This window comes from Nanorana parkeri, unplaced genomic scaffold (assembly GCF_000935625.1).
Source record: "Nanorana parkeri isolate BGI_ZX_2015 unplaced genomic scaffold, ASM93562v1 scaffold2705, whole genome shotgun sequence".
NCBI lineage: Eukaryota > Metazoa > Chordata > Amphibia > Anura > Dicroglossidae > Nanorana > Nanorana parkeri.
In genome coordinates this window covers 8,331-36,281 of record NW_017308973.1, presented here as the reverse complement: position 1 = coordinate 36,281, position 27,951 = coordinate 8,331, and the positions used below count along the sequence as shown (strand labels likewise).

General features: G+C 40.0%; 1 protein-coding gene across 1 annotated transcript in view; it reads right to left on the bottom strand.

The window, feature by feature from the left end:
• The window catches only part of LOC108802193 (carbamoyl-phosphate synthase [ammonia], mitochondrial), a gene marked incomplete at its 5' end in the record, with an annotated part of 46,234 nt that overhangs the window by 15,856 nt on the left and 2,427 nt on the right, over positions 1–27,951 (bottom strand). The window contains 9 exons of the mRNA XM_018574062.1: positions 351–440; positions 2,018–2,125; positions 5,579–5,656; positions 8,719–8,794; positions 9,689–9,756; positions 9,864–10,058; positions 13,944–14,125; positions 16,487–16,550; positions 18,893–18,958. Coding sequence (XP_018429564.1) covers positions 351–440; positions 2,018–2,125; positions 5,579–5,656; positions 8,719–8,794; positions 9,689–9,756; positions 9,864–10,058; positions 13,944–14,125; positions 16,487–16,550; positions 18,893–18,958 — 927 coding nt within the window. The remainder of the gene's footprint in view (positions 1–350; positions 441–2,017; positions 2,126–5,578; positions 5,657–8,718; positions 8,795–9,688; positions 9,757–9,863; positions 10,059–13,943; positions 14,126–16,486; positions 16,551–18,892; positions 18,959–27,951) is intronic.

Here is a 27,951-nt window from a genome sequence, read left to right as displayed (position 1 = left end):
TAAAACTATTTTCAGTTTTTTGCTGAATACATTTATTTAAAGTTTCATCCTGAAATGATTATGGTTCCTGCCTGGTTTATAATTAGGTAAAGTCATATGAAAAGGGTGGGCGAACATGAAAGATTTGACCTTAGCCCTGCCCATACCCCCTGCTTGGTCATTCAGAGGGCACGTGTGAAAGAGTGCATGCAACCCAACCACATCATGCAAAAACTTTCGGTATCTGTACTTTGACTTAATCTATGAAAGCTAAACATAATTTTGATCATCTCACAAATCACATCTCACAAATTGTTGACCACCCCTGGAAGGAAGGAAGTTAGTTGCCTGAATGCCACATGTTCACCTACCAGAACTTCATTTCCTCTAACAAGGAACTGCACATTGAAGGGTCCAGAAATAGCAAAAGCGGTGGCAATTTTCTTGGTAGCAATTTTCACCTGCAAATTACAGGAATGAGGTTAGTGTTGGAGAGCCACTTTCAATACTTTTTAGAGAAACAGTTTAGTTATGTAAGGCAAACACATACAGCTTCATATATAATCGTCTTTGTCCTATACATTACATTTTTAAATGGTTTTGCTGATTGAGAAGCAGACTCATGACCTTAAAAGCAGATTAACACACCTTTCCCAGAATCCATAATTAAGAACACTGTCTTTGGGTAAAAGTCATATTCTCAAATGAAAAAGACTCAGTAATGCACTAGCAATTTTACCTTGGCAAATATGATTTATGTATTTTGGTATGCTTTTGTTTTTCACTTCAGATACTCTTTTGCTCTTTGTTAAACTTGCATTATGTAGATAACAATTGTTATTTATTAATTAGAATCAAGATTTTAAATAGGTTTCCTTTACTTTTACAGTTATTGTTTGTAGGTTCCATTTTATAAATAACCAAAGACCTGTGAAATATAAAAATACCGATGTCCAAAAGTTTAGTAATGAATGTTTCATTTCCCTGCTTATGTATTTAAAGGGGATTTTATATACTACATTTTTCAATAGAATGGGCCATAAGGAAGACAACTAAGGTCTACCATGACCCTCTATCAAGATACACATTTAATGGCAACCAAAGTTGGTTATACAGTGTTATATATTTTTCATTCAAACAATGGAGATTCCTCCATCAACACTATTTAGCATGGATGGACAAATCACCCGCTGTTTACACTGTATTGTGACAGCAGCCATCAACCACTGTCAAAACACCTGAAGCACCATTCGGCCAAAGATTTCCCTACTCGCTTCTTCAATCCTCTGATCAAGGGATGTCAGAAGGAAGGGTGCTGACAGGGGCACCCACTGTGAACATTGTGTCTGGTTCCTCAAGAATAGCATTAATAGCATGGGTCCTTCCATAGCATCCAATAAGGTTTTAGCTGTCATTTTTCTGCTGTAGAGGTTTTAATAAGGACTTGTATACAGGCTTTTGTTTTTGTCTGGTTTCTCTCCCTACAAGTCAATAGGAATGCAAAAGCAGCTTGAAGTGGTTTAATTTGGGTATATACACAGGTAGATTTTGGCATAAATGTTTGTACGAAAAATCCCATCGGAATGTTCGATAATGACATCAGAGACCTGGTGATTGTCGTTCAAAATTTCATTTGATTTTCGTTTTTACATAACATTTGATTATGGAATGAATGGAGTCTCCCAAATAAAAATCACATTCACTGTTAGAATTTTGTTCGACCGAGAATTCTTTTTTTACATGCTCCTTTGATTTTTTTTTTTACCACTGTGGTCAAAGTCGATCACTGATTTGACCACATCATTGGTTAGAAAGTCGAATGATAGTTTCGAAATCGATTTTGTTCGTTCTAAGTTCTAACCATGTATTTTAGAAGGTCAAATGCAGGCCAGAAGGAGGTTACATTTTAACTCTTTGTTTTATTTTATTTTTTATATATTGTAAATTATGAAAAACTTTATAACAAAATATATAGCTTTTGTTACAGATTATTTTCCCATTTTTTTCTTGTTTTACAGAACTTGAAAGATAGCCTTACTTTCTCTAGTGCTCCCTGGCTGATGGTCTGTGTTGGGATCATAAGGGTGGCGTCTCCAGAATGAACTCCTGCATCCTCAACATGCTCAGAAATCGCATGGGAGATAACCTGTGAAGAGAAAGAACATGCAGAAATCCTTTACCCTATAACCAGGTTACGAGAATTATTCTTCATTTGTACCAGGGACTTGAGAGTAGTTTGAAACTGTTTAATGTGGAATTCCATCCAATACACTCTCAGGTTTTTATTGTTGTCTGTAGACTCATTACAAATATTATCACACAGAGACAGCAATACCCATGGTATTTAAAGTGAGATGCTAGCCATTCATAGTTAAAGAGGAACTGAACTCTGTTAAAGAAAATGTCTTTTCCCCCCACTTACCTTTGGTGCTCTTTTTATGCTGTAAAAATATATGTATAAGCCCAACGGATCTAGCGTTGTTCTCATACAGGTCCCATACTGAGCCGCCATCTTTTTTTTTATACAACTGCAGACATCTAATCTTTTCCGGACGTTCCAGGAGTCTCCTGCTATAAGATAGCAGCTCCCAGACACCCGGGAGAGAAACATCTTATCCCGGAAAGGTTTACTCTGCTCCATCTAGCATAGTAAACCTATCCGTGCTGTCTGGTTTTTGTTTTTTGTTTTTTACATCGGGGCTGTCGGCCGCCATCAATCACAACAACAAAAAACAGCATAGGAATGAATAGCTAGGCTTCTATTGGCTATTTCAAATTGCAATAGACAATAGCAGACTGGCCCTGTCAATCAGCAGATGTGGACCTGAAGTTCTCCATCAGGTCCTCCTCTGCTGATTGACAGCAGCAGTGGGTGGGTGTGATAGCCAGCTTGCAATTGGCTATTGCAAATTGAAATAGCCAATAGTAATCTAGCTATTCATTCCTATTCTGTCCATTGGTTTTTTTTAGGGATGCACAGATACTTTTTGAGTACCAGTACAGATACTTAGCATTTTCATGAGAACTACCACGGTTGCAGTGGTTGCAGCTGGGACCTGGCTCTGGCACTCCACCACTGTCCTGAAATCATTAGTCTGTATTGTTTTAGAAAAACTGTCACATGACAAGAAACAAAAATGTATCAGTACTCGTACTTGTAAGTACTCGGCAAGTACCAGTACTCGTACTCGCAAAACTGGTATCTGTGCATCCCTTTATTTATAGTTATAAAAACAAAATCGTACATTAAAACAGAGATGTACAAATCCCAGGAGCTCCGTGTGCTCCTTACAAATGACAGCTGCCTCCTAATTTTTGAATTTTTCTCTAGTGTAGTCTTGGAGCTCAAAAGTATCGGTACATGTACTCGTACTTGTACCGAGTACTGTACTTGGTATCTGTGCAACCCTAGTTTTTTTTTTTTTGCTTTTTTTATTCTGACGGCAGCAGGTGTCAAAATACTAAAAATAAACAGCAGATAGCAAGGGAAGCATTAGCTCCCTTGCTATCTGCCATCATTTCAGGGAGGTGCCCTCTCCCCCATTCCCCCCCTTTCTGCGGATGCTAGGGGAAGGAACAGAACACCTCCCTGAAATGATAAGGGCACCTCCCTGAAATGACTTTTACCAGGTTGGGATGCCTGTAACTGGGAGCCAGCTGTGTTTTGTTTCTGCTGTATTCCCCCCCTAAGGACGTGTGCTGACATACAGATCTGGTACTGTGTCTGTTTACATATTGTTCAATTGTTGGAAGATAGTAATACCTCTTGGGATACCAACCTCACAAATCACAGAAGGCATTACTTTCCCCATTCATAGAATATTATGTAAATAGACATGCGCCAGATCTGTCTGTGCATGCATGAGATCTAGCGCCGCCATTTATCTGTGACATCGATTGAGAAAGGTCAGCTTTTTACAAAGTGGAGGGGGACCATTAGAATGCTAATGTACTATTTTTGAGTGAAGTTCTGCTTAAAAGCTGCACTTTAGGCAAACAACTCAATTTCCAAAAGATTTGTATTTCTGTCTATCCCGTTATACAGCACAATCCTATTTAGCAGATCAGGAGACCTGATTTTATTCTGTCACAGTTAAGTAACACATTATAGGTCTTGTCTCTCCCCCAGCCTTTATATAGACAACAGACTGATAAGCTCCTATCTTTCTTTGTCGTCCCTCTCTACCCCTATCAGTATGTTCCTTGTTGGCACATGAGCACTGCAGCACAAAGGATTGGCACCTTGTTCTGCTTCTGTCTCTTCCAGTCTCAACTCTTTTGTATGGGGATTTGCAAGACGCTGGTACCAAGTCAAATTCAGGTACTCACTGCTTGCAATTAAAAAATAAATTTGTTGAGACACAGAGACTGTAATAACCATACTTTTTAAAATGAAATGCTAACCATTTATTATTAAAGCTGAGCAGAAATCATTTGTGTCTTTCATATCTGCCTTGGGTTCAGATTCAATATTGAGTAGAGTGGAAATTAGACTTATTGGAAAGTTAGAACCTCTGTCAAATCAGAGATTCGGAGAAGATCAAATGGACCTTCATGAAATATACTTTATCAAGTGCAACTCCATCCAAAATCATAAAGGTTTGAGTTGATGTGGCAAGTTGAAAATTACAATCAGATGCTCTTGTCTATGGCCTCAGACAGTGTCTTCACCTTATGCACTAATCTGTAAGCGCTTTTCTTTTCAGATCACAATGCACTGTCTATATTACAGACTTAAAGTAGCATCTCTTCCATTTAAATGTAAGTATAACTCATGGAAAGACTTCCCTGTCAGGAATCCCAAATGTTGAATGAAGCCTATGAGTGATCAAACACAATAGTGCCCACCAAAAACTGTTCATTTCAGATGGATTTATACTTTAATAGGGATGAGCTAATAAGATGAGCTAAAAACAGCTAATCTGCCAGCGTATTCGCCGGACATGGTCTCTTTTCTTTTTTCAGCTTATCTTGTTAAAGTTAAAATATTAATAACATTGACCCCCTGACCATAAGTAGATAGAGACTTTAGTTGGACTTTCCTGATTTGCATACTTGTCCTGGGTCAGTGATTAAAAAATAAATCAAGCTAGAAAGCCATCATAACAGCCAAGAAATAAGCATTTGGGCAGTCAGCTATTTCAGACCTTGTATTTCTGTTATGACAGGTTTAAATTGATTATGTTTGCTGAGACTGAGCTGCATGATCCAATGTGTGTGGGATTCACACATCTGATGTTTTATTGATTTTGCCATACACACATGCCCAAGCTTACAAATCCAGACATTCTACTTTCAAGCCAAACTTTTGGGAAGTACTTGGCTAAACAAAAGTAGACCACATACAAGTTCAGTCATTGTATAGCTGTATTCTTTATCCCGCTCGTTTAATATATAAGGTTATTAGTGATTAGGCTTGGAAATTAGATTTCCACAGTGCATGCACAATTATTATAAAATAGGCAGTTTAGTCCTGAACTGACTTAGACCTAAACTGGGAAAACCCAACGGGCTTCTTTAGTCATTTTGTATCCATTGGAAAGAATCCTGTCACATATCACTATTGTATCTTACAAACTGTTATAAAGACAATACATACACGCCCTTCCTTGGCAACTGCATCCATCTCTACCTCTCGGGCACCTTCGATAAACTTGGTGATCACAACAGGGTGCTCCTGTTCAAATAATAAGCAAAACCAAGTCAATCCACAGCTTGAATGACAAAATAGACACAGCTTGATTACAACATCTAACACTTCTGCAACAAACTCTATTTTTAAAGCCCATATGGTCATAAATAAGTGGCAAGGCGCTTGATGTAGGTGCAAACATATGGAAAAAACTAGTTTTCTGTTATAGTTGCTGCGACAACTTGAACTTGATATCCAATTTCTGTAGTTGTAAGACTGTATCACTCAGCATCACTATGTGACTGATCAAACCCATCTCCCTTGTAAATGCCGCTCATCTTCGTACCACCTTGAAAGTGTTTTAATGCAGAAGCAAAAGCTTTCATGTTGTGAAGAGAAACCCTGCAGGATATACATAAATCCCCCACCCGGGCCTAAAAGAGACACTAATATGAAAACAAGGAACATTACCCTGAGAGTTGGCATAGTACGAACATTTTGCTGCCAGTTGATCATGAATTATGTATGATACCACTTATAGCTAGATATGTCAATACGTAACATTTACATAGAAAACACATTGCTTGTATTTATCAGTAGTGGTTCAAGGTGCAGATTATGTAGCAATAAAGCCGCAGGGACACGACAGATAATAAACATATTATTTTCACTTAGCAAGTGCAAATAACAGATGTGAAATTATATTTGACCTCTGGCGTATTTATTTGCTAATTTGTTATAGAGATAAAGATCTGCAGCTTTACCTTACTACTGTATCATTTGTGAAGCAGTAGATTTATGTTAGTGTTTTTTAAACAAGTTGGGTCACGTGTACTTAGGTGTCTGGCAGCAGAAAAGTATTTGCTGCCTATGGTTATGAGCCAGAAGTTTCCTTTCTTTTATTCTCAGGGAATATTAGGAATGTAACACTTGGGAACCTAATGGGACAATGCAGAACAAGCATGTAGGAGGTGCCTTTTGACTTAACAGGATATCTACTTGCTCAGTTGCTTGGGAACCTAATGGGACAATGCAGAACGAGCATGTAGGAGGTGACTTTTGACTTAACAGGATACCTTCTTGCTCAGCTGTTGCGGCTGAATGATCCACTGTAGTTAAAGCAGAACTTCAGTAAAAAAATAACAACATAAAATGAAATGGCCAATAAAGTGGAACTCCGGGCAAATCAAATCTTAACCCTTGCAGTGGGGCTGCCCATGCACTGCAAGGGTTAAGTGCTAGTTTTGTCTAGGGCACTAAAAAAAAAGTTATACCCACCAGAACCACGATCCCAGCTAGCTCCTAGACTGGTCCCTTAAGCCTCGTCCACCAACCGGTTGCTGCAGCGGTCTAAGGTCCTGTGAATCATGATGTTCTATAGAGTGTATAGAATATTACGACGCTAAGGGACATACCTTTGCTGCACCGGACAGGGAGACAGGCAGGAGGAAGCGGTGTAGGAGCCAGCCGGGATCGCGGTTTGGGCAAGTATAGCTTTTTTTTAGCTCCCTAGACAAAATGAGCACTAAACTCTTGCAGTGCTGGGGTCACCCCACTGCAAGGGTTAAGATTTGCTTTGGCCGGAGTTCTGCTTTAAAAATGAAAAACAGCTTTTGTTGCAATATTTGCTTTCAATCCAGAGCTTACTCCCTTAGTACTTTCTTTCTGCCACAAGATGACCTTACTCTGATGGCAAGTATCATTCAACCCACTTCCTCTGAGTCCAGACTGTTCTGGTCCCACCCCTGTCTGTGATTGGACAGAGAAAGCAGAGACAGCGCAGTGATAAGCTCATCCCTTTGTCACTTTGCCCTCCCCTCCTATTAGCTTGCTCTTTGTCAGGACATGAATTGATCTGCTCTTTCTGCTGCTTCTTCCTCGTGCACTCCACCCCTTCTGAACAGGGACTGCAAGAGGCTAATGCAAGGTCAAATTCAGGTACTTACACTGCTTGCACTGTTTTCATTCATTTGTGTCTATTGTATCTGCCTAGATTTAATAAATAGCTTTAGGAATACCAGCAAATATGTACCCATTTGTTAACTGGTTAACTTAAATGGAATCGATCGTTGCCAGTGAGAGATTTATAACGCACTGGTTTTCTTTACTTGCCAATCAGATAATAGTTTAATTCATGAGGGGAGACAATGTCTAAGCTGATTTGAGGTTGGATGGGTAAGGTAAGCTTCCTTTCCTCCCATGATGCATGAACTCTTACTAGATAAATTCGAAGCATACACAGCAGTGCAACCGTGGAATGAAGGGGAATGATTTAAAGGAGCTGGATGGGCTTGCATTTTAGTGGGCCTGTTGCTTTGCCCTGCATGGGCAAAGCACGGGTTTACTTTTATACTTGCACAGATAGGGCTGACATACCTCTGCTTTGTGCACAGCAGATGTAGATCAGACACAGATAGGTTGGTCTACTAGAGGCAAATAGGCTGTTCTCTTTGCAAGGAGATTATTGCTTTGCAAGGGGATTTTCTCTTAGCTTAGTGAATTAGGTGAGGCTCTGCAGATGACTTCTATCTTCAATCATGTGCAAGCAAAAAGTCTGTTTTTTTATTTTCCTTGTACATGGTTGAGTATTATTTGCATTGTCACCACATTCACTAAGGGTAAATTCCCTTGCCAAGGTAAATATCCCTCGCAAAGTGAACAGCCTATTTTCCGTTAGTAAATCAACCCCAGTGAGTCCTTATTTGCATTCAGAGCTGGCTCAGAGCACTGGCAGACTGAAGCTCTGGGTTCATTGTTTGCAAAGGTTCTATCCAAAATGAGATGTTATATTATACGGTATGTTTTATAATAACATGACTGTATATTTGTGCAAGAAATGAAATGTGTACAATAAAAAAAATATGCAATTTAGATATTCCATTTAGGTCAGAGCAACTAGTCCTAAAAGTCAACCTATCTAATTGCCTCTATTATTCTGCATTCAGATATATTCAATAAAGGATCCCAAAAATGATAATATGCCAGAATCCCTTTGTCTGACTGAATAAGCCGCATAATATTGCCTAATTTTGTAGATTACGTTCAAGAGCTAATATACTGACACAGTCCTCTGTTCAGATAAAGTCATAATGATGGATCCTCTTTACCTGTGAGACACGTGTGGCTTCAGCTAGGAAATTCTTCAGTTCTTCCTCTCCATATACTACATTCATTGCTGAGCCACTGTGGTAAGACAGAGGAAACAAAGCTTTATAAAGGGTTAACAAAGCGTTAAGCTTATACTGAGTATGTTAAGTTAGGTGTGCACTGATCTTGCATTATCACTAAAAACTTAAATATATAAAAAAAAACATATACAATCACAGAGAGGCATATATGTGGCGCCTCTGCCCAATATCTACCTACTCTCTGTTAATGATGTACACTGTATTTATTTTTTAAAGTTGCTTGTGATAATGCAGAAGATCAGTGTGCTCTGTCTTGCACATATTTGGTTTTTAAGGTCTACAAGAGCATCTCTTTTATGAGAGCAGCAAGAGCCCATTTTTTTCATACTTGATTGATCAAACTTTTTAGGACTGTGCACATGGACTAAGCAAGGATGTAGTGTTTGAGGTTTTACTCAAGATGGGAGTGGTCAAGAATAATCGACTATTAATATGAAATATTCTGACACTACTAACACTATATCATGTACATCTACTGTATATCTATTCCTACAATGCAGACAGGTTACCAGGGCCAGAATGATACTACTGTATCACTGGGCCATCTATCTTATTCCGCCCCATTCAAGCCCTGTAAACTTACTAGCCTTACTATTGCACTAGCAAGGCTGGGGTTGGAGAGATGAACAACACCCTTTTCCCACTCTTCATCAGTTCACTAAAGCTAATAACTAGAAGGGAAAGCTATTGTCTGCTGTACTAGCAGTTCAGTCTACAATATACGGATCCAGAAGTTACTATTCCATAAACAATCATAGAATGTGCAGGGACAATAAAAGAACCTAGCAAGGTTGCAATTGCAGGTCAGGTGCTAACTTTATAGAGGAGACTGTTACTGACAGTCGGCAGCATGATGTGTGAATGGCAAAATGTGACATTTGTGGATTACCTGAGCACGTAGGAGGGACGCAGCAAGCATGGATAGCCAACAGTCTTTGTAAACTGTATAGCATCATCCTATAGAGGTAAATAAACACATGTTTATTGTAAATGAGTACCTTAAACATAAAGCATAATATTAGAAAGAAGAGACTAAGTACAACTATCAGAGATATCCACCTTACCGGGGAATTAACAGCTTTCCAAGGAGCCTGGGCAATCTGAAGCTCATCCAAGACAGCTGAGAATATGGAGCGATCCTCTGCCCGATCAATCTGCAGTGGGCTGGTGCCCATGATCTTCACCCCATTCTTGTGCAGTGGCACAGCCATGTTGTTGGGGATCTGCCCCCCAACAGAGATGATGCAGCCATCACATTGCTGGTAAGAGAAAGGATGGATATTTGTTAAATTCCTTTATGATTATAATAATGCATACTGTGCCAAGGCCTACAGAGACTCAAAGAAAACAACACTGCATGATATTAATAACACCTTTGGTATATGCAAAACATGGTTTTTAATTACAGGAATTATTGCACAAACTTCTGCATGGCTCACTGATTTATGTTATTTATATTAATAAAGAGGATGTAATTAAAAAATTGGGCCTCAGGAGCTGTTGGGTATAATGTGCTAATAGCTAATAGCACATTATGGCAGACTTACCTACAGAAGCAATCCTCTCCAGCACTGCTCCCCTTGGCCCTCTTCCAGGTTCCGATTCTACTGCCCCTTGATTGACCAGGCCCCAATGATGTAACACCCCCACATGCTAACGGGAGTTACTTCCTCTCAGCAAGAATCCTGCCAAGACTGTATACTGATCTATGCATACATGGCTCATTGTACAGTTGTACAAAAAAGTGCTGACACGCAGGGAGAAACATCTATGACAGTAAAGACAGGGGTGTATCCACTGCAGGGCAAACAAGGCGTTTGCCTTCAGAGGCAAGTCCTGGCCGGACCTGGCCTCGGCTGCCTAATCAGTCAAAGAGTGGGTTCTGCAGGATCTATGGTGGGCTCTGTGGGTCTCAGGTGGGCTCTGCGGCATCTACTGTATGGTGGGCTCTGTTGGGTCTGTGGTGGGCTCTGCAGGATCTATGGCATGGTCTGTGGTGGGCTCTGTGGGGTCTCAGGTGGGCTCTGTGGGATCTCTGGTGGGCTCTGCATGGTCTTAAGCTGAGACCCTGCTGAGCCTACAAGAGATCCTTCACAGCTCACCTGAGACCCTGCAGAACCCACCAGAGACCCCGGCTTCCCTGCTATGCTACTAATGCAACATGTCAGAAGCTGGATACAGCGTGCACGCTGTATGCAATGACTAGCAGGTTATGCAAAATGTCTCTCTAACAAAGCCCTGGATTGCATTAAAAAAAACATCCAAAGGTTCGAATCCTCCTCTGCTGTATCCCAAACTGAAAAAAAGAGATTTGTCTGGACTTACACTTTAATGCTAACTTTCATAAAATATAGATCTATAGAAATATAAAATATAGAATCACCATAAATAAACATCTCAAATCAATTGCAGAATATTAATACAAATCAGGATATCTTCTTGAGCAGACAGCAGAACAATGTAAGCAGGTAGGTTTTATTTAGCAATAATATAAGGCACCTATGCCTAAACTGTAAGAGAAGATATGCATTGTTATAGGGAACATCTAGAGATGCACTTGTTGTCTTGAATTTCTCTTGAAAAATAGCAATATACTTCCTGGTATATGAGCTTGCCTAGACAATTCTGTACTTACAGCCTCATAGTTGTATATCTAAAGTGTGATAAATATGGCAATACTGCCTTTGACTGCTAGTCTCAATGTCTTTACTGTGTTGTTCACTGTTCTCCTTGCTGGAGGCTGTGACACGAGGAAGCAAAGTCTTGCCCCTACCAAGGTAGCTGCCTCCATATTAAGACACCGTCTGAAACAAGGTATGGTAAGTAAATAATAGGAAAAGAATAGCTGCAGGGAGACCACAAGTAATCCCTTGCTCTCTGGGTTTTTTGGGCACAGCTTCTAAAGTTCAGTTCCTCTTTGCTTAAATTTAGGCAATACAGTGAAGACTTGCTATAAAATAAACCTCAATGCCAGGATGATGGATGAGAATACAGTCATATTTTACATTTTCTTGTGTTCTCAAAGTACAGGTGCCAGGAGAAAATATATTCTAGTCTCGTTCTGAATATGCAAGCTGACTGGCTGTCTGTGGCTTCAATACTTCTGATTCACAAACCCAGAACAGTCAAGCAGTACACACGTCTTTCTTATCCCCATACTGCGTCCGTGATTTATAAACCATTGAAACCACATCATCAGCATGGTAGGGAAGCAACCTGAATTTTTACTAGTAGAGGTCACAAATGGCAGCCTACATTCTTTTCTCATGACAGGTGTACAGATATACAATTATGCATTGTAGTATTGCTGTCAGGTTTTTTTTTTTAGTTTAATTTATCGATCTTCTACATAAAAATCTACTTTCCACTATCTGTCCCTTTTTGCTACAATAACAGTTAACTGTCTTTTTTATTCAAATGGAAAAAATCTGCCACAGTATGTTGTTTTATAGGAGCAGCTATAATGTGGAACTAAATTGTTTAGAATTCACATCTATTTTTGGTAAGGGAAATACACAGATCTGCTTAATTAGGTTTTTATCATTTTCAGATTAAAGATGCCAAGTGTCTCAGGAAATAAAGTTGTTTTATATTTAATCTGCAAATCATCGCCATCTGTATGCCAAAAACAGCTCTCACTATATATGATCAGCAATGATCAAATAATTCTGCCAGGATGGTACATGGCTTTATAATAACTGCACTTATCACTACATGTGATTACTGTTAAACAATTAATTGTATCCTCTGTGTGATCTACAGGTTTCAGGATAAGTGTACCCCTGCTATGTCTGTGAAGGTTCTCATTCATCCAGGTCATGGTATATCTGTCAAAAAATAAGTCAAGGCAACTGGACTTGCTGTGTTTTTCTTGAAGACGTTTCACTGGTCAATTGAAACATGGGGTGTGGCAGATGAAACAAAGAGGGAGTGAGCAGAAGGTAAATACATGCTGCTTACTCACCACAGAATAAAGTGACTGTATGTATAAAGTACAGGTTCACTTTGAGAGAAAAGGTAATTCACTGTTAAAAGCTGATGAAGAGAAGCTCCAATCAAGGGATATTTCTGTTTCTTACTGTCTAGTACAGTGGTTCTCAACCTTTCTAGGTCCGGGACCCCTTGGTGACATTTGCCAAATTGTGGTGACCCCCAACAGAGCACTGGACTCGGGACTTAGTAATGCACTGGACTCAGGACTTAGTAAGGCACTGGACTCAGGACTTAGTAAGGCACTGGACTCAGCACTTAGTAAGGCACTGAACTCAGGACTTAGTAATGCACTGGACTCAGGACTTAGTAAGGCACTGGACTCAGGACTTAGTAAGGCACTGGACTCAGGACATAGCAACACACTGGACTTAGAATGCAAGCTCTCCCCAGCCCCTGCTACCTGCTTGCCTGCTCTGTCTCCATGCAGCCTTCTCAGCCCCAGCACTGCTAAGATGCCCGCCTCCTGCAGAGCCCGCACTGTGTGGGAGTCAGGAGGACAGTAACGGCTGTGAAAAGCCCTGCGGTACAAATTCCCCGGCCACTGGATGTCACTGCAGCGGCCAGGGAGCGTGTACAGCGGCACTTTTATATTCATAGCCGTTGCTGTCCTCCCGCTGACTGACACTGCTGCGCAAGGAGGAGGCTGAGGAGGCTCTCACCCAGCGCAGCAGAAATGGACGCGGCAACCCACTCAACAATGAGTTGCGACCCACTTTTGGGTCGCGAGCCACAGGTTGAGAACCACTGGTCTAGTAAGTAAGGAAACACTGACATTTGTTGGTTTGTTCTCTTGATAGTAAAAGTCTCATTTTACCCATTAAAACTATTTTAGTTGCTATTTACAAAGTAAAACAGGTTTTAAAAATTGTATACGGTCTGGGAATTACCCTTATTTTCCAGGCTCTGTATATAGAAATAAATTAGTTAATATGTTGACTCGACCTCAAAATTTTGACACATTAATAGTCAATTATTGCTGTACTTCGTTTCATAGTTGTACCGTGTTAGATTTCAATCTAAAATAACTTGTTTAGCAATCCACAAAATAATATTGCAATGAATTGTTACAATGTGTAGCATATGCTAGGCTGAATGTACTGCTGTCCTAAGTTCATAGAAAATTCCCAAAGTTTACGATATGTGTCACTCACCTCCAGTTGGAACACATCCATGATTCTTTCCAGTGAAAGCTCTTCAAAGTAAAGTTTGTCACACTCATCAAAGTCTGTGCTGACAGTCTCAGGGTTGCAGTTCACCACCACAGTTTTCTTGCCAAGCTGACGCAGTGTGCGGATGCTGGAAACTGCACACCAATCAAACTCAACACTACTGCCTGTATCATAAAGAAAGACAAAGGTTTATAACGGAAAAGGATGGAGGTTTTTCATCTATCCACAATTATATCACATTCTGCCAACAGCAGGGGAATCCCACTCCTTCTTGACCGAACCGTCCTCCGACACCCACCATTACGTCAGAGGGTACTAGAATGTTCTCCCATCGGGTGGCAACATCCTCTCCCCTCCAACAACTGATAAGAACAGATACTACACTTGATCTTAGCCAAAAGGCCGAGACACTGTGAGACACTATTGCAATAGATGCAGGTAGATGGAGATGGGAACCCAGGTGAAAAGATTTCACCCTTTAAACCAAATGCCAGTCAAAATCATTTCTAGTTTTGGCTACCACAAGGAGAGGTTAAAAATCATTGCTTTGACCTCAAAGAAGAGACTTTTTTTATTTCTTGTCTCAGTGACACTAAGACAAGTACAGTAAGGGACAATTGTCTTTCAGACAAGAACAGCCAGACAACAGTAAAACAATGTCATATGTTCTATTACTTCACTACTCTACGTAAAAAGCAATTTACTTACCTGATATCACATTGGAGGCATTTTACATAATTACTGTTACTGGGACACCATGTCACCAGGACTGGTAAAAAATGTGACAATCTCAAATTGAGACACAGAAAGCCAACAGACGTTGTAACCCGCAAATGGGGGAAAAAAAGTTTGGCTAGAGCTGGAGCTAATATAATTAGCTAACATTGTATATAATATAAACAGTTTTTTTTTTTAAATGTAGACGCAATTGGATTGTGTATAACTGTCATCTTGGATCAAACATTTGTTTCCCATCAAACAGCAACGTTTAAGTCATTTCGGCTGAAAGTGTTAATCTGAACAAATGGCTGCACCAACTGTCGTTCCTTTACTAGAAGCGAAAGAGATGGTGTGTTTGGCCAGATGTAATTTCTGCTTCTCACCAGTGTTGAAAATGTGTCTCATTAAAGGTTCTAGGAACTGAGATAATTATCTTTGGAAGTGATAATATCTGAAGATGAGGAAGTTTTTCATAGATCAGCCTGGCACAGTATGGGAGGCAATCTATTTGTTAATCACAATAATGTGTCAGGATACCTTGTAAGCTTTTTGTCTTCCAGTACACATACATATATAAAAGCAGTTTATCTTCATAAAATACCTTAATAAGGGACATTTACGACACAAAGGTTCTAAGGTCAACAAAAAACTAAATAATAAGGGCTACCATCATGAATGAGTATGAAATTGTTTAGCCAGAAAACAATTAGGTAAGAAATTCCTCAAGGGTACTACAAAATGTTTTTTGAGATTATTCAGTTTAAGGGCCCATTCATAATAGATGCGTTATGGCTGCGCTGACCATTTTTTTTCCAGCGCAGCCCAGACACAAGACAAGGAGATTTGTCTTGTTACGGAGGATGCAAAATAGATAAGACAACCTCTGTACAATGTACCAGTGGTCAAACAATTTTACTGACACAAAGTTATGGCCCTTCTTACTAGATAGGCAACATTATTGGTAACCAAAGTTTAGGTATTGCATAGCAAGGTGTCCAATATTATATAGCCACCTTTACCTTGTACAAATCATCTACGTAGATGCGGTAGCTGGTATATTATGAGCATAACTGAAGTACATGTGTGATTAAACTACAGATTTGCTAGTAAGATTGTCATGTAATTTATTCACGTAGTCTTATTAGAATAAATATAAACTGCTGTTTCAGTGCAAACCGTCATGAAGGCCCAGGAAAATAATAGATAGTATGAAGCCACGTAATATTATTATTCTGTCTGGTCTGGTGTCAATAGACACAATTTGGGCAAGAAAACTTTTTTTGTCCACATAGAAAAATGAGCTGTAGTCAACATGCTTTAACTGGCTGAAAAACAAGGTGTCCTTTTTCCATGCACCCAGTCCTTCATCCCCTATCCCCTGTGTGCTTTACAAGACCACGTTTTTTGAGCCTTCAGTTATGTTTTTGTGGGGTTTGTGTGTTCCATGCTAACACATGCCCAAACTCAGCTATTCTTCATCCTACCTATTAACTGAAAATAAGACTGCATTGAATTACAAACCCTGCAATATTTAGTAATTCTTTTTTCTCTGATTTCTTTAGAAGCCCGGAGATCATGGGTATATTAACATAAAAATTCAGGTAATAAGAAACAACACAGCTTAAAATAAGTTGGGAGCTTTTCAGTGAAAAAAGAGTGAGAGAAACAGAAAAAGAGAGACCAAAAACACTTTTCTAAACTTCTCTTTGACTCCAAATTACAGTAAACACCTCTTATTGCAGATTTGCTTTATAAACCTTTTCTGTTGTACATAAAATGGGAAGATAGCTGGACTCAGACAATACCTATATGATACGGGCCACAACCTAGAACCATCATTCCGTGGTCATCAAACTTTATATCATGCTCCTGGAAGAGAGATGAGAAGATGTATTAACCATTGCGAAGAGAAATGGATCATAAAAATCCTTACTGGATGGTGCTCAGTATATTTCTGAGTGTCTTTAAAATGTATGATTCCATTACGTTTGTAAATCTTTAGCCCAAAAGTATAATGGCTACCCTTCAGTGTGACATTTTCCTTGAACAGAACAAGAAGAATAGTTTCAAGCATTTTTAGGACTAAAGGCAATCTCGGATATTCTTTGGACTACAGTGCTATAAAATTTGATTGAAGCTCCCTCAATTAGAAATATTCTTGTACTCCATCACAGATTATATAACAGGCAGCCCATGGACTTGCAATAGAAAGACATCCAGACTTTCCAATGCATATTTTACCAATTCTACTGCAGTCAGCCAAAAGGTAGTGACTTGCCAAAGTAACATGAAAGCAACCTAGGTTGGCTTCAAACATCCAATCATGTCCAGGAAACACTCCTATTTGTTTATATTTCCTCTGCACATGAATAGATGTTTGAACTGAACAAATGTTCAATTCACTTTGCTGTAATGAATAACCTCTTGTGTAAAATAGCTGTGAAATGTCTAATGCTTAGAATCAGAAAGCAACTAAAGAACCTGATTCATTTTGCCTCTCAAAGGGAGTCACCAAAATAAATATATTGATTGATTTAGGTTTTAAACTAAACATTGGCTTGGGTGCAAGTGTGATGAGTTATATGGGATTCAATGAGTTTATAAACAAAACCATCTCTGGGAATAAACTTCCAGCATTGTCAACGGCAAAAGACAGCTTTAAATTATTGCTGTAGTTTGCCATTTTACTATTTTATGTAGAGTAAGTAAAATGAAATACAACGTACAGGATTGACTGTATTTAACCCACCCTCTCAAAAAGACCATATTTTTATTTTAAAAGTCAACTGTACCTTTTAAGAAAGCTCCTTTTAATCCACCTACCCCTCTTGTACTAACCTACAATAACACTTCCTACCCCAGCTTCATTTTCCTCTGTAGCAGAGCAATGTCCTAGTGTAATGTTTTCTCCATCACCAGAAAAAGGCATGTCTCAGTACAGCCCCATAAAAGCATATGAAGCCATATTGCAATGGTGCCGAAAGGGCCTCCGGCCAAAGGTGGTATAAACATTGCCGCAGGATGCAACACTACTACAGAGGTAAGTAAGAAGCTGGGGTAGAGGGTGTTAGTTTACAATAGTTAAAAGAGAACTATGTGGTAAGTGTTTTTCCCCATAGTTTTCGTAAAGAAGGATTCCACTTTTTGTGGTTGATTTTCTAAAGCAACCAAGATCACTGATCACTTACCAAAGTGACACTAAACTCAGGAGTTAAGTCTTAAAAATGAATTTAAGTGCCTTAAATGAGAACTATGGGGTAAGTGTTTTTCCCCATAGTTTTCCTAAGGGTCACAGGAGGACACAAACTAGCGTCCTCCCGTGACCCAAAGCTCAGTATACTGTAAACTACAGCTCGCGGTATACTGAGACCGCCGCAGCCGGGACGGATCCCGACATTACTGTCGAGATCCACCCAGCTTCGTGAGTGACAGCTGGCTCTGCCTATCTAGAGGCAGAGCCATCTGTGCCCGGACCCTCCACCATCCGTTCCTCCAGTCAGCGCTGGAGGATCAGAGCGGGGAGGGGGAAAATCCCTGCAGGGAGCCGTGACTGACAGTCACTGCTCTCTGCAGGTAGATGATCAAGAAATGAGCGAGCGACGGTATGTGTTCGCTCGCTTCCCGATCAATTGAGACGACATGTGACAGTTTCATTGTCACACGTTAGCTCGAACTATGAGGATGAGGGATTTTCACTCAACTCATAGTTCTCCTTTAAGGAGGGGTGAGGCAAATAAAAAGAGTTTCATTCAGACATATCAGGCCCCATTCACACCTATATTTTAGGCGCGATTAAGGATTCCTGTATCAGGAACTTGCAATTTCCTGCAGCAGGAAACCCTAATCTGCCATTTACAAGCAACAGCTGTAATCCACTCAAGTTAATGATCGTGTAACAGCCACTACATTTGAATGACAGCACACCGCGTTTAATTGTATGTTATACGATTACAGGGCGGTCAAATTCTCCCTGCCAGATTTTTCTTTTTTGATATTATTTAGAATGCAACAGGAGAGCGAAAACCCCATGAATAGCAGCAATTGATCCAAGAACAATATGAGGATTCGTGAAAATTCCAGAGATATCATAAGTCAGTCAGCCCTACAAAGTTTACCAATAAATGAACTTCCACTTATGGGGGGAAATGATCCTTTCAAGCTTTTGGCCTTAAACTAGATTAATAGCCCCAAAATGTATTTTAGTACCATACCTGTCCATTGTAGGTAAGGTAGAGGTAGTTTGTAATGGCTGGGTACTCAGCAGCCAAAGTATCAATCTGAGAAGCAAAAAAGTACAAGTTATTTGTCAGATGGCTTAATGACATTTAAGAAGGTACAGTATACCGTATATAAGGATGTACTAAGTTACAAACAATAAAAAGAAACCCATCAGATCTTATTTAAAAACGTTCTCCAATCTATAATTAACCTTCTCCCATAAAGTCATGTGATTTGCAGCTTTTAGTTCATTAACCTCTGCCATGCTGAGGTGGGCTGATTGTAAAGGGAGGTAGTGCCACAGATACCTATCTACTTTATTTATTTCCATTAATATGAATGGTGGCAACTTCCCTAACAACCAGTCCATCTCTAAAATAAAGTTTAAAAAGTTCCTAGCAGGTACAAAGCGTAACTTGCACCAAAATGTTGTGCCATTCAAAATAGTCAAAGCTCCAACAGTTCCAGGCAATCTAGGAGCTTACTAGTGTCCTCTTGCATCCCCTCTCCACACATTTCTATTGGTTCAGCATTATGATGGCCTTCCTCCTTGGGCAATAGGAATGTGTGTGAGGTGAGCTGGTCCTACCACTACCTGGAAGTGGCAGTGCTTTGCCTATTCAGTACAGCCCACCATTTAGCTGAAGCAAAAGGCAATACGAGCAAATGTACCTCTAGGTGCCTCCACTTTGTAGCAGCTAGCAGCTTTCTTTTTTTTAAACAGTGATTTAAATAAGACTATATATGGATATACATATACACACAAATTCCCTCCTTTTATTACATGTAATTTAATAATTTTATAGTCCAGCTAACAATATAGTAGGTTAAAAAGGAAATCTAATACAAGTAACTTGTCAAGTCGTTTATTTCAAAGAAAGTTACAATAGGTCAGGTCAATTTTTGGAGCCAGCACCAACTGGATCATCCAATTCTCACTAACACGTCGGATTCCACCCTCTCCTCATGGATGGGGCATTATGTTTTTCCGCAATAAAAAGTGCCATATTAATAAGCTCACCTCAAGATTCTATTACCTCATGTCAAATGACAGGATCAAGCGTACAAATGCATCTGCACTACAACTGCGCATACCAAGTAACTTCATTAAAACAGAGGAGCTTGCCATGAATGCAAAATTACTTTGGTAATGATGGGGCACTTAAAATAAAGTATTAGCCCATAAAACAATGTTAGCACCTCGGGAGATGGCTGCGAGGCTAGTTTTCTAGAGCCAGATGCTGCACGTTTAAACCAGGTCAGCTCCTGATGTTTCATGATTAGAGGTTTTTATATACTGTTTAATTGCCACTTCAGCGGAACGCCACCGTTTCAATGGGAGCTCTCAAAGATCAGCGCCGAAAATTGCTTTGTGGTTGAAATAAGAAATGATGAAAATGGAAAATGAAATTGCTTGACAATGTGCAGGTTAATCTGTAGGATGATATAAAAAAATTCTCAAGCCTATGCTGATGATTTAATATCATCATAACCAATCAGAAGGCTTAGTATATACGTTTGTTCAGTGATTCCATTGGCTCAGACGATTGCTGATCTAATTAGAGAAGTGTTATGGATTTGAACAGTATGATTTTGTCATGCAAGAGACCAAGACAAGTGTTTTAGAGCAGAACTCCGGGGAAAAATATTATTAAGTTTTGCAGTGGGGCTACCTTTGTACTGCATGGGTTAACTGCTCGTTTTGGTCTAGGTTGGAAAATAAAAAGTTATACTCACCTGATCCTCCGAGCCGACTTGCTGTTAGACTGGTCCTTCCAGTAGCAGTAATTTGTTACTGCTCTATTGATAAGTTCAGGAAGATTAAAAATATGCAAAGAAACCTTTGCGTGTTTCAAAGTCTGAGAGTCACAGCTTGCTGTTAGACTTGTCCTTCCAGTATCTCTCCCCCTTCGCTGCAGCTGTCTAAGGATTTTCGAGTCATCACATGCTATATACTGTTCATGTCCTATACACATTGTATAGGACTTGAGGACGCCGAGGGACATACCATCACTGCAGCATAGGAGAAAAGAGTCTTGAGTTAGCACTGTGACAGCCCCCTGGCTCCAAGGTTTGGGTGAGTATAGCTTTATATTTTAGTCCCTAGATTAAAACAAGTAGTTACTCCTTGCAGTGCAGGGGTAGCCCCACTGCAATGGTTAATAATATTTTCCCCAGTAGTTCTTCTTTAAGTAAGCCATATAATGTCCATATACTGCCAAGGTATATATGCTATTTATACAAGTAATGTGACACATTCAAAGGTCATATGGAATATACAGTCTTCTTTATGTTTTTAGAAACATTTAATAAGTGTAAAGAAACTTAAAGTGAGGGCAAATCTTCACTATTACTAATAGGAACACGGATTTCTGTGACAATGTTATTTGTTGAGAGGGGTTTCCCTCACTTTGGAGATATTTCCTCTCATGTCCTGTTGTTCCTACAGGACAGGAAGTGATGGGGAATCTTCCAAATACAGATGTAAAAAAAAAAAAAAAAAACAATTTTAAAGAGATGTTGTCACCAACATAAAAAAATGTTTTGCAAGCAACAGATACAATATTTTTTATGCTTCTTTTCAGCGTTTTTCTACTCCATAAATGATTTTGTATTCACTTGTATAGTGCCTTTGAACTTGCTAGCAAATTTGACTACTCCAGGAGAATCAATTCCCTTCATACACTAGATAGCCTTCTTGTTTTCTGGGAGTGTCTAACTACTGTCTATGATAGCCCAGCTCCTCCACCCCTCACCTCTCTAAATAACCCTTCATGTAGCTGATGGGGGACCGACGGGAATACTATTAAGTGTCACTTGAGTGACAGCTCTGAGTCTTCTGGGGCTGTTTAATCACATTTAAGATGGGGGCCTTCAGAAGCAGTTTCAGGACTTTTGGGTGACTACGCAAGGCAGACTATTACAGGTAAATAAAATGCTTGAAATATGTACTCCCTAGCACAGCCCACTGCTTAACATGTCACAACCTTCTCCTCTTCTGCAAGTGTATTTCAGTGATGGCCAGTCCTCCGCTCCTCTGTTCACCTCTCTACATAACCTTTTATGTAGCTGCCAGGGAAGGAGTGCAAGGAAATACTATAGACCCTAGACACTCTAATGACAGCTCTAAATCTGCTGGGGCTGCTGACATCACATCCAAGATGGTGGCACCCAACATCAATCTCAGGTCTTTTGGATGTCTACACAAGGGAGGCTTTTACACACAAATAACATGCCTAAAATATATTAAATGTGCACAAATGTTTTTGAACAATTGTTGCTGTAATTAATGGCTTGGTGACAGGGTCTTTTTAAAGTACTGGTTTCTGCAGAGGTGACCAAAAGGGTAGGGAAAATGCTTCAATGAAGCCTGTGATTTCTAGTTATACACCTAGACCTAAGTGTTAGGGCACCATTTTTCTGGGATCTGCATTGTCAGCTTGACATTATTCTGGACCCCTAATATGACATGGATCCAGATAACACCCAGCAGCACGTATGCCAAAGGGGTAGGGAAAATATGTTAAATGCACATATAACCCTATGGGAAAATCAGACATCCCAACTCTCGCTGACGTTTCGGGAGTCTCCTGCTATTAGATAGCGGCCCCCGGCCGCCCGGGAGAGAAACACTTTCTCCCAGAAAGGTTTACTCTGCTCGATCTAGCAAACCTTTCCCCGCTGTTTTTTTTTACTCTGATATCGGAGCCGCTGGCCGCCGTCAGAGTGAAAAAAAAAAAAAGACAGCATAGAAGTGAATAGCTAGATTGCTATTGGCTATTTGAATTTGCAATAGCAGACTAGCTATTGCACCCGCCCACTGCTGCTGTCAATCAGCAGAGGTGGGCCTGAAGTTCTCCATCAGATCCTCTCTCTGCTGATTGACAGCAGCAGAGGGCGGGTGCAATAGGCAGCTTGCTATTGGCTATTGCAAGTTGCAATAGCCAATAGTGATCTAGCTATACATTCCTATGCTGTTTTTTTTTTTATTATTCTGATGGCAGCAGCTGTCAGAATACTAAAAATAAAAACCAGTAGATAGAAAGGGAAAGCATTAGCTTCTTTGCTATCTGCCATCATTTCAGGGGGGTGCTCCCCCCTGGATTTGGGGGGGGGGGTGCACAGGGCACCTCCCTGAAATTACTTTTTTTAGGTTGGGATCCCTGGAAGATTGTTGTTGAAATAAATGGTCTAGTCATAGGGTCTCTTTAACGCTGCCCTACTCTATCCAAAACAAAAACAACAAAAAACTTTTGGCTTTATATTTACTTTAAAGCAGTGCATAGGGTAATAATTGGTAAGACTCAACGCATTTGGGAAGAGCAAGTGTCTGTACAATTGTTACATAAGTCTTCCAGTATGCCTTCAAATTTCAGACATCAGAGAAAAGTAGCAGCTGGGTGAGGATGGAATGAAGTCAGTGCTAAGTAAAATCTTTGAAGAATAGAATAGTACTGTTTGTATTTTTTAGTACTGACAAAAAAATGTGTTTACGCCTAACTCAAAAACGTTTTTTTCTTTCGCAGTATGTTATTTCAGTTCTTTTCTTGGTAGTGTAAAATTAAAGATGAGGCCACGCAGGCAATTTTGACAATGCATCTGACAATGTAAATTACTGGATAGTTTGATCTCCTGCCACAGTATTACAGAGCACACTGCATGCTACATCTGAAAAGATCACAGTAGTAATTTTCATTAGTTTACATAGCACACATGACAGGTTGTTTACATATCCAATGTTATACAATGAAAAACAAACATAGAAGAAAGAAAGAACAATAGTCTGCAGTTAGAAATACACTGCTCATTAGCCTGTATGCTAAAATGCTGCATGTTAGTGGGCAGGCTAGTGCCCTGTGGCAGCTCCGCCAGTGGCCGTGGTATCGCACACTGCCAGAGCTAACACTGTTTACATTATTGTTTTCAACTCATGCAGCAAAAAGTCTAGGAACACCCCGGTCAGTAGATCAACCATGGATATTAATATAGAGTTGTGCCCCTTTCGTTGCGGCTTTAGCAGCCTCTACTTTTTGGAGAAGATGTTCCACAAGATGTTGGCGTGTGTCTGGTAGAATTTGCCAACATTCAGCCAAAAGAGCATTTGTGAGGTCAGATACTTATGTTGCACAGGCAGACCTGGCTTCAATTCATAAAAAAAATGAATCTTCCACACCAAACTTGCCAATCCATTTCTTTATAGATCTACGGTACCTTTGTGCACAGGGGGCATGTGCCATGTCTGCCATTCTGTTGCTACAAGGTTAGAAGTGCACAACTGTCTACAGTGTCATTGTATGCTTTAGCATTAGCAGCACCCTTTGCTGAAAACACCTGAACTCAATATTGTCCACATACTTTTGGTTGTCAGGTGTCCACAAACTTATGGACACATTTTGTATCTGCTGTAAGATGACTGGTGGATTTAACCGTTTAGGTTGTATACAGCCAGCTGTTTCAGAGTCATGTAGAGCCATGCATATTCACTCTATCACACTCCTAAAATCTAAAGAACACTTTTTTCCCCAAGATTAATTGACAGGGCTCTGAAGAGATGTTTTAGAAATTTGTTACTGCTCTATTGATAAGTTCAGGAAGATTAAAAATATGCAAAGAAACCTTTGCGTGTGTCCAAGTCTGAGAATCACAGCTTCAAAGTATGACCATTGTGTCATGACTCTTGTGGTATGCTGAAATGTTCTTCCACTGCATTTTAATTTTGCCTCTGAGATCATTCAAATTCTGGGCCATGTCCAATTTTTCCTATTCAATTCTAGTGTGGAAATATTGTGTTAATGTAATCTGTCTTCACAGGGTTGTAATTGTAAACCATGTGTTATTGCCTTTTAGTAATGTCCTGAATGTCCTCCATAGCAAGCAACCTTTATCCCTGCCACAGAATCAAACCTGTTTTTTTTTACATTTAACATGAATAACTTCATCTATCAAGGCGACTGAAATGTGAATTGGCGATGTTAACTTTAGTGACCAATTGAAAGCTGAACTCCAGCCAGGAGGAATGTCATATCAATATAATATCAAGGTTCTCTCTTGTTCAAAAATACTATTCATTTTTTAATTACATTTGTTCTACCCCTCTCAATTTTCCCCCAAACATGCCTCTTATGTTTGCTTGTTCTTTGTTGTTCCTGTCTGTGCAACCATAAGGAGAAATGGCTCCCAGTCTCATATCCTTCTCTGTGTACTGTACAGAAGGAGAGTGGTGACATGTACAACTTATCGTACCACCCAGATCCATTAAGAGTAATGTATGGCTAGATATGTAGACATTTTTCAGCTAGCAGGTAACAGCTCTGTCCTCCTCCACCCATAAACACCCACCACATCAGAGAACACGCATGATGCAGAACCTGCACAGATCCTCCTGCCATCTCCCTGCTTATCTATATATCTGCTTGTTGCAAGAACTGCTGAATTATTCCCCTGTAAATAAGTTCTTTATGTCTGCAATTGTTGCCTGTCAGCTCCACCCCTGCCAGAAGCCCGATTTGTGGGCATTCCTACAGTGTAGTTCAAGTAGAGCTCTTTTGTTACTATCCCCTTTGCTGTAACTGCATGATGGACATGCTTGTCAAGCCCTACTGACACACATCTAGCTATAGAGGCGCTCCACATAGTGGATTCGGTCAGTACACAGTGCTTGTTGAATTTGTTAAAAAGCAAAACAGGAGACTTGTGCAGGCCTGCCCCCCCCCCCTGGAATAAGTAGCATTGGTGCTGTCCTAATGTGGAGGTCTGGCAGACCTCCTTCTTTTGTGCACGCACCATTCTTTCTCACTTTTATGTGTTTTTATGTTTTCATGGAAGTCACTCTCACACGCCTCTTCCCTCTGTATGTGCTGTGGGGCACTGGTCCCAGGCAAGTGTCTGGTGCAAAGACGAGCACTGTCAATCAGTGCTAATTAATTATTCATCTCTTACAAAGCAGCGGAATCTGACAGAAGTGGAGAGAGCTAGCTCTGGAGCTACAGCACCTATAAAATGGGATAAAGTGCTGCATGCACTTTGTCCCCTGAGGGGTAGGATGGATAAAATATGTTTATGGTTAAAAGTCTTCTTTAAATGTGTTGTTCTTGTGGAAGGGGAAAGGGATATAAAGGTAAAAAGTGACAGGGATCATGGAGTTGAGTTTTAATGCACACGTTATTTTTTTGATCATGACAGTAAGAACTGCATAGTTATGGGGCAAAGCTAGCAGTTATTATTTCACACACTTTCATGAACAAGTATAATCTATGAAACTCTTTGCCTCTCTAAGTCACAGAAAGTCAAGCTGATTTATTCTTTACATCCAATTGTTTATGTATTCATTGGTTTTGTTATATTTTTTATTTTTCAAAGAAATCTTGACGCGGCCATGTTGTGAAATTTAAACTGGAAAAGAATAGAGTAATTACTTATCTCTCCTGCTGCCTGCACTCCTGAACACCCCCGCCATTCCATTGCTGAGAAATCGCCCCCCACAGTCTACTGGGAAACTGACATTTGCATGATTCCTTAGCAATGGATCAATATTTTCGTGGAGCAGGTAGTAAGAGAGGTAAGTACGTATATACTCTGTGCTGTTACGTTGATGTGTATTTTTTCCACAGCAAAACACTTTATCTTGATTTCTTTAACACACGAGCTGCAGTATGCTATGATGCATTGTAGAGCATAGCAGGGCGCTGGCCTACTTTTAAATGCAGCCTGTTCCATTCTGGCATATAAATTATTAATGGTTGGCATAACGGGAGACACGGCATGGGTGTGTCCACAATGTGTGCCTCTTTTTCATCTAAGAAATGTAGGAGATATGAACACATTGGTGTGAACTGGGCCTATTAGAAACAATGGATTTCAGCTTGTCATTGTGTTTGGCCTACACTTCAGCCTAAAGGTGCCTATACACTTTACAACCATCGCAAGACCTTAGTCTTGCGATGGTTGTAAAGTAATTTAAAAAACGTACGATCTGCCCATCTTGGACAGGCAGATCGTACTTGCGATCATCGGAAGCCCGCCCCCCCTGAGGGGCGGGCTTCCGATGACCGCAATGCTGAACGGGCAGTGTGCGCGTGCGCACATCGGCCCGGTCGGCATTTGTCTCCCGAGCATCATTCAAACCAGCCGAAAATCGTAAGATTTTTGGCTGGTTTTCTAGCGTGCTCCTTAGACAAAAGACGCGTGACCGTACAGTAGAAACGGTTGCACCCTTCATTCACACTGCCCAATTCTCGTACGATCGCGGGATTTCCCGCTATTCTCGTAAGAGAATCGTGCAGTGTATGGGCACCTTAACACATGTGGTGTAAATGGGCTTCTACAGAAAACTTTATTAAATATAACTCCAGCTGCCTATTAAATCCACATCTACCAATCATTCTGACATGGGGATTTCAGTAAAGGGTACATTTCTTTATGCATTTTTTTTATTATACACTCAGTTTGAATTTGCTCAGATTTGCAACAGGTTATTTTAAAGCTTCACTCCCAATCTTCTCAGATTCTGCTCCGAATTGACCATGCTCTGACAACCTGTCCAGTTCTAATTAACAAGCAGTAAAGTCACCAAATTATCTACTCTGTGTGGCAGGAACACTTTGCTCACTAGGCTGGTCAAATAGAAACTCAAATCTATTGGCAGGTAGAACACTTTACATATATGTATTGCAATTGTGCATTTTATTGTTATGTGTTACACTTTATGGACCACTAGAGCTGGTAAATGTGAAGCTTTTGTTTTGTACTTATGCAAAGCTGCCATTATAGAACTAATAACTGGTTTTAATCAGAACCTTCCATCCAGTGTGCTGACCTGCTCCTGTTTATGGCTGTAACTATACTTATGGAAACCCACTTGACTGTTGAAATGCAAAAAAACAGCAACATGGTCTAGTATACTATTTACCAACCTAGTAAGTGGTACTATAATGATTTAGCTAGGTTCAAACTTCGATATTACACATCTACTGCATAAAATTAATCTCTATATAGGTGAGACTTCTGTAAAATATGTAAAGGTATCATTTAACATGTAGCAACACTCCAGGGA